The sequence below is a fragment of the Nematolebias whitei genome, chromosome 10, assembly GCF_014905685.2.
Source record: "Nematolebias whitei isolate Nwh7 chromosome 10, NemWhi1, whole genome shotgun sequence".
Taxonomy (NCBI): domain Eukaryota; kingdom Metazoa; phylum Chordata; class Actinopteri; order Cyprinodontiformes; family Rivulidae; genus Nematolebias; species Nematolebias whitei.
In genome coordinates this window covers 42,401,497-42,409,612 of record NC_056507.1, presented here as the reverse complement: position 1 = coordinate 42,409,612, position 8,116 = coordinate 42,401,497, and the positions used below count along the sequence as shown (strand labels likewise).

Sequence of the window (8,116 nt, the reverse complement as noted above, 5' to 3'; positions counted from 1 at the left end):
AAACTAAACATTCTCCACCATATTCCAGTTGGCAGCAGAGTTCTCCACTTAAACTTTATAGGTGCACAATGCACCATGTTTACATGTCCTGTTTATCTACACCTCAAACACCGGCCTCAACCGGTCACGAGGGTACTTGTCAAGATTCACTCATAAGCTCCCGTTTAGCAAAAACACAACAAAATCTGTAAAAAAAATAAAAATAAAATAATAAAAGTCACTTTTAGCAAAGATTTGACAAATCTATTCTCATTGCCTCACATCAGCTGATACCCCCCCCCCCCCCCCCCCCCCCGCCGACAAGTTTTCTTGTTCCTCTGAGTTGCTCTGCACGCAGTGCAAAGCACTGTTTCTTCTATTTGTAATGGGGACTCCAATCTTCAATATGGATGCATTAGTACATGATCACAATGTGACAGTAAAATTGTGGGCTACTACCTACTGAAAATTAGCAATTACTTTCTGGAAAGCAATTAGATAGATTCTGCTGTGCAAAACGACGCAATGAAGAGCTAATAGTGTAAATTCCATTTGTTCCATTTTTTTTAATTTCTCACTGGTCAAAGACACATGGATATCCCACTCTGTCCGGTTCATGCTCGTTCAGCTACTCCTGGGTGCTACTCTTCCTGATAATTTGAGTTTCCTGCAGCTTTATTTGCAGGTAAACACCTCCGTCCTCTCGCTGCACGTGTTGCATTTGACAAAGCAGCACCATTGGAATTTACAGTTGCACTGCCACACTTTGGTGTACTGGTGCGTGTTGTAACCCCGGCCGCAGCACATGAGGTCACAACCGTCTGTGTGCAGCGAGGTGCGGTTGCACAAGCGTCCCTGGGTTCCCACGCTTCCCGTGGCTGCGTCCTCCTCACAGTAGTTGGGTGACCTCTCAATGTAAACGAGGTCCGTCTCCATGGGCTTCCTGTAGCCCTGAGTCTGTTTCACCTTGAGGTGGGTGGGCTGGCGCAGCCGACTTGCCCGGACGACCTCGACATGTACAGCTTCGTTGTACTTCTCCTTGAGTATGTAGCCAACCTCGCGGAACTTCGGAAGCGTTGTCCAGCAGGTCTTGGTGGTGCAGGAGCCAGAAACGCCATGGCACTTGCACTCCAGCTTCATTCTTTCTTCTAAAACCTGCCAAGTGAGAGAGCAAAGGTAAAACACTAGAGAAATTGCATTTCCTGGGAAAATGCAGTGAGAATGTTCATTGCTGAATGACTTTTGCTGAAGGCTGCTGAAGAAGTTGAAACTAGGAGCAAAGGTTTCATTGATGAACTGTTAACAGGAAAATAAGACCATAAAGCAGTAGAAAAATATGGTGGAAATGTGTAGAAAAAGCTGAATAGAACAGAAATGCAGCATAAATGAGCAGAACAAGCTAATAGACAGAAAGGCTGAATAGATGGAAAAAAATCTGAAATTTGCAAAAAATGCAGTAAAATTAACAGAAACAAAATTACAAACAAAATTAGTTTAAAAAGTTACCAAAAATCTTTATAAAGTTGAACTTAGCAAAGAGGTTGAAAGGAACACAAGTTTATATTATCAGAAAGAAGCATAAAATGCAAAAAATAAAAAATAAAAAATAGGAAAAGGCTAAAATTAGCAGAAGCTGCTGCCCCCCATACACTTCTGTCCATCTTTAGGATGGCTGTGCGGAAAGTCATTTTGTTGTACTTCACTGTGCAAGGATAATAAAAGCATTCTGTTTCTGATTCTAAATTAGATAGCTGCTTGTCCTGAGCCTGGTTCTGCTGGAGGTTTATTCCTGTTAAAGGGAGTTTTTCCTTTCCACTGTGTCTTTTGTGTTTGCTCGGGATGGGAGACTGTGACGAAGTGAAGATTCAACGTGTCTGCTTCCTTCCTTAGATACATAAGGAAGAGAAGTCTGAGATTGTCATCATTGAATGTCCCCTTACAATAGCAAACTTAGTTATCTGCATTTAACTCATAACTTTTACTAGTTTATATGTATGTGGAAGTTTCTGTTCGGTGCATTGAGACAACTTCTGTTGTGATTTGGCGCTATATAAATTAACTGAATTTTTCATTCATTCATTCAACCTTTATTTAGACAGGTGAATCCCAATGAGCCCCGAGGACTCATTTACAAGAGAGACCTGATTTCAACAAAGAATGATGACAACAATGGACAACAGCGACAACAATAGACAGTTATAAAAAGGCAAACAGATTTTTATTTTTTTTACAAATAAGATGGCTAAAAAAAAGTAACAAAAAACAGCTAGATTATAAGGCAAATGTAGAAAACTAAAAACAGGAACATGTCTGCATTGGTCCCTGCCAGGAGTCCAACAGATTCTTATTAACAGAATTGAATTGAGTTTAATAAAAAGCAGTGCTTCTCATTATTACACGATCTCACTCCTCTCCCCATGAAAGACTCATTAAACTGTCAGAACTACATATCTATTTTGACAGGTTAAACTTGGACTGCTGCCAATAATTACAGTTTCCAGTTTCACAGACCTATAATAAAAAGTTTTAGGCAAATTCTGGCTTTGTCTTAATGTGCAATTAAAAAGGAAAAAGGCATTTTTTTATCTCCACTGATGTTTCTTGTAAATAATGATTGTGCTGCTGCTACAGGCACTTATCCAGACATCATTAGTGTGGATCACTTCTGAGCTCAGTGAAACAGACAAATCCAAACATTTCTGAATTTTCCACCACATAGCAGTGCATGTAGTGGCACGTTCTGAGACAAGGTACACTGTATGGAGTGGTAATAGCCCATCCTGTAATTTTCTCTTCTCCAAACCACATCAGTGTTGGAGGAAAAAGAGCACAGCTTTCTTGCAGCCATCAGTCATTTAGGTGATCTGAATCAAGATCATCGTGTCAGTAAATGTGTTACACGTGCATTTCAAAATATGACACACACCAGCTTTACAGCTAAACAGGACACTGGGAAATTATTTGATTCCTTAAACTATAAACCAGTAATTTAAAGAGGTGCTTCAACAAGTGGTATAGGAATGTCCTAGGCTAAAATAACATATTGTTTGGAAATATTACTCTCTATTTGTCAGGAGAATTACTTTTCTTTCAAGAATTGGTCTTTTTATCACTCGCTGCTTCAAAGGTGGATGATGAGTTTGCTCATGCCTGAGTGTGTTTGTGTGTTACCAAACAATCTCATGAACCAATAGTACAATTTTAATCAAATTTGCAAATGTGAATTACATCTACAACTGAAAAGCTTTTGGAGTCAGCCTGATTCAAGAGGGCTACCACGACTTTAAAGACACATAGGTGGTTTTAAACAAGTTAGTTTTACAGTAATTGCACAAAGATGTGGTGTGGTAGTAGCTGAAAATCATTCAAAACATACGCTGATTGTAACATAGCGTCTTATCACAGGAGATTACGCTAAACATAATTTTCAAAGTTTGTTAATTGCAAAATGATGGTCTAAAACTGGCACGAAAGACAGCAGGAGACATGCACTCCTTTAAGAAATGTTACACCTTAAATTTGAAATTTATTTTCCAAATGTGGGAAAGAAAAGTAATGTTATTAAAGCTGTCCTGATGGATGCTCAGTAACCAAGGTAGAAAAATCTAACAAAGTTAAGACAGGTCCTTTGGATGGATAAAAAAAATTTAATAAAAAAAACTTGTTGAAACATTTTGTCTTTTATCCAAAAGACTTCTTCAGTCTGAGGAGCTGCAACAAACTCAGTCTTATAAATAGCACCTTATCATAGTGGATCAACCAGTTTGTTGTTGACATCCAGAACTAGCTGTTCACATGAAAATAAAAACATAATTAAAAAAGGACCATCAGCCTAACAATTGGTCATTAATGCCCTGACGGCTGCTCATTATTCACAGGGGGCTGAGTGATACTAGCAATAACAGCATTGAAAGAGGGGGACAGTTGGACACAGAGACCCAGCCCCCAGTCACCCAGCCCCCTGTGAATGGCAAGCGGTGAGCAGGGCACTAACGACCAATTGTTAGTTTGATGGTCCTCCTTTATCATGTGTACAGTGCTTTCTTCACTTGCTCTCGCTCAAGGCAAATGCCTTCTCCTCTCCCTCCCCTGTCCTCATTTTCCTCCTGCGTTTTACTCTGTGTGTGTGTGTCTCAGGGTGCATTCAGTCTGGTAGACTCGGTTCGGTTGGAGACCAATATTCATGACATTTTGTTGACATTTGAGCGGGTGCGTTTGCATTCACACTGCACTGTGTAGTCGAGCCAACCTGTTGAACCAACCTGTTCCCCCGCTCGCCTGTGGGGGCGCTGCACCAAGAACTACTGAAACAAACGACACAAAAACCTCTGAAGACACTTCTTCTTCTTCTGGAAATAAAAACAAAAATGGAGTGGCATCAAGTTTTAGCAGTTTTAGGAGTTATATTTTGTCATTTTTCAAAAATGGACTCAGCATGAGCAGAAGATGAGACAGAAGACCATGGAGAATGTTGTTTTTCACACAAGGCAGACTACAGCTCCATATAAGGTCAGAGAAATGCATGTTTGTTTGTCCTGCGCTGTACTCCACTTCTTGCTTGTGGAGCGGGGCCCGGTCTGATTACATTCACATTGTATTGGAACCGCGTTTGAGTTCTCTTCTACCGGACCAAGACCTAGGTTTTAGCCCGGGCCAGAGTTCGCCTTTTTGTTCCGTGACAGAGTTTGATGGCGCGTTCACACCTCCCCAAACGAACCGGACATCCTAGGAAAACGAGCTAGAGTTCGATTAAAGCAGACTAAACAGGGCTGGTGTGAATGTACCCTCAGAGAGCCTGGTACACATCTTTTGTAAGGAAAAATACTATTATGGATCTGGTGAGCTGGACTTGCAACGCAATCAACAAAATCTTTTAAACAAAACAACAGGGTCCTGGAGAGCCCTCATGTCCTGCTGAGATTCACGCTGCAGGATACATCAAGGATCCGTGGGGAGTTTGGCAGCTGATGTGTTTTTCAGTTATGTCTCAGGAGGATGCCGAAGACGTTTATATAATTGGATTCATGATAGCAAGGTTTCTGCTTTTTGGCATCAATGGGTCCCTTTGTCATCAACTTTTGAAGAAGACATTGGCAGCAGTTTCAGCCATGACAAAACTGCCAAGTCTGTGTGAAGGTTTGGTTTGTGCTACGAGTACTCAAAATCAGATGATTTACAAGCTAAACCATAAGATGGAAGCGATTTGTGAGAATCACAGGCCACCTGCGGCTTCTAGGACTCACCAGCATGTTACGAGTCAACCTTGAAGAAGGCTCATATCACAGATCAGTTGAATGCCTACAAATCTGGCCATTGTGGATTTTGAAAGTACCAGCAGGACTCAAGGATGACAAGAAAAAACAGTCTGCCTGAAGAAAATCAACAATTGTGGATTATCTGAATCTGACTCCCCTGTTTGGCCTCGGATGCAGGTCGACTATCAACTTTCTCCTGGGACATGGGTAAACTAAGGAAAAAGCTTTGTCTATCGCACCCCTGAAAACTTCTGTGCAGGCTTATCAGAACTGCTGGATGAATATCAACACCTTATCAGGACTATGTCCTATCTGGGAGTGTTTCATGGACAAATCCCAACATACTGACATCAAATGCATATGTAATGTGTCTATAAATGTGCTTGCTGGTAGAGCTTTTTGATGTCTCAAATTGTATCCTGATAGGACAAGATGTGAAGAGATCTTTTTTGTAATACCACTATCCATCTTCATGGCCTTTTATCTTGTTCTATCTAAAGATGCATTCTGATAAAGAATACGAGGCAGTGCTCTTGTAGCAGCAGCAACGTGCACTCTGGCCATCTTTCGGATGACTATATGAACATAATCTCACTGTATCCCAGTACAATGATAATAAAGCTTATTCTGATTCCGATTCTGAACAGATGTATTGTGTATTTTAGAATGGTTTTAACTGAATGTTTTAAATTGATTTAGCAAAGTTTGGTTTTAAGTTTTTTAGAGTTTTTAATTACATTTTTATTTTGTTTTATAAGCCATATGTCAAAGACAAATCTCCATTTCATTGAATGTTATGGACAATAAAGTTGAATTGATTGATTGATTAGTTCTGGATGTCATCAACAAACTGTTTGATCCACTATGAAAAGGTGCTATTTATAAGACTGAGTTTAGTGCAGCTCCTCAGACTGAAGAAGTCTTTTGGACAAAAGACGAAATGTTTCAACATTTTTAAAAAATATATATTTTATTTTTTAACCACTTCACAGGACCTGATTTAACTTTGTTAGCTCCATAAACCTGGTTGTACCCGGTTGGGGTTCTACTAAATGTTGTCAAAGCTACAGGGAAAAATGAAAGTGGGGTTCAAATGGGTTCTATTAATACATCTCACATGACATGAGGCTTTTACCCAATTACAAATCCCTAACTTGCTTTAAAAAAAGGATGTGTTTTTGTAGTGTAAGATGCTAGTTCCTCGTGCAACTTTTTCCTGGCCCCTTTCCTGAAGCACAAGCCATTGCTTCTATCCGATACTCATGAACATTCACAAGTGACGCTCAGTACCTTTGTCGGTCTTGCCTCTGCGCCCATGTGGTCACAGTTTCCCAGTTTAAAGACATTTGATTGAAAAAACATGAGTTCCCCAGTCTACATAAAAAGCCAGGGTCAGCTGTCAGCTTTGCCGCGGATGTTGATTCAGAGTGAGGATTTCCAAAAATGCACAGCACAAAAAAACCACAAGGAATGCCTGGCACAGGGAGCCTGACATATGCATGGAAACATTTACTTAAACTGTGTCCATCAAAGCCTCTGATCTGTTTGTGATTAGCCCAATATGAGCAGATTATCTTCTAAAGATTGCTTGATCCCCCTCCAATCAAACAAAAGAAAAGCAAAAAATAAACCTGTTCTAGCAACAAAAACTTTGTAAAACTGGGTTTTGACTGGAACAAAATCCCCTTACATGACTTTGTAACTGGCTTTTTTGGCATGTTCTTATAAAAAAAGTTGGTGAACTTTTTTTTAGAGGACCCACAATATTTAAGTTTTGAGGAGGCATCTGACCAAACCAATTCAATGTCAAAAACATTTTCAGAACTCAAACAAAGAGTTATAAATGGTCAAAGAAGACAATGTCACACTCAGTCTAAACACAGAGTTCAAGATGCACCTGTTGGAGTATCCATCCATCCATTAGCTTTACCCGTTATTTTCCCTTTCTGGTCGCGGGGGTCACTGGTGTCTATGTCCAGCTATCACTGTGTGAGAGATGGGGGGATACCATGGATGGGTCTCCAGTCCATCACAGGGACACAGAGACAAATGAGATAATCAATCAACCATTATTTATACAGGTAAATTCCTTTGAGCCTCGAGGACTCATTTACAAGAGAGACCTGATTTCAACAAAGAAAGATGACAACAATGGACAACAGCAACAACAAAACAGTTATAAAAAAGCATACTACAGTTTTTTTTTTAGTTTTTTTGTTAACAAATAGGATGGCTAAAAGGAAAAGGTAACAAAACAAAAAACAGCTAGATTCCAAGACAAATGTAGAAAACTAAAAACAGGAACATGTCAGCATTGGTCCCTGCCAGGTGTCCAACAGATTCTTAAAGACACTTAGAGAGGTCAAGGTCGAGAGCTTCAAATCTTTTTGTAAGATGTTCCAGGAAACAGGAGCGGAATAGGAGAAGGCCCTATTGCCTAGTTCAGTCCTCATTGAGGGAACACTGCATGTAATAATGTCCTGAGAGCGCACTCCGTAGCTGCACTCACGCAGAGACATGTAGGAGGAGATGTATGAAGGCAGCAGACCAAGAAGTGATTTGAAGATGAAAATGTACCAGTGAGAGAGTCTGCGTGAAGTTAATGGTGTCCAGTTAACCAGTGAATACAGTGTGCAGTGGTGGGTACGATAATCACAGCCAGTTATGAATCTTAGTGCACCATGATAGACAGCATCCAACATCTGCAGGGTTCTTGTAGGAGCGTTCATGTAAATAATATCACCATAATCAACCTAGGGAAGGAAAGTCACAGATACAAGGCGTTTTCTAGCATTCAGGGTTAGACAGGATCTGTTTCTGAAAAAGAAACCCAGTTTAACTTTCAGTTTCTTTACCAAGTTTTCCACATGGAGCTTAAAAGA

General features: G+C 40.2%; 1 protein-coding gene across 1 annotated transcript in view; it reads right to left on the bottom strand.

Annotated features, from left to right (window-relative positions):
• Positions 1-352: 352 nt before the first annotated feature.
• Positions 353-8,116, bottom strand: part of LOC119416513 (protein Wnt-7b) — an 11,844-nt gene continuing 4,080 nt past the window's right edge. The window contains exon 2 of the mRNA XM_037683745.1: positions 353-1,134. Coding sequence (XP_037539673.1) covers positions 655-1,134 — 480 coding nt within the window. The 3' untranslated portion in view covers positions 353-654. The remainder of the gene's footprint in view (positions 1,135-8,116) is intronic.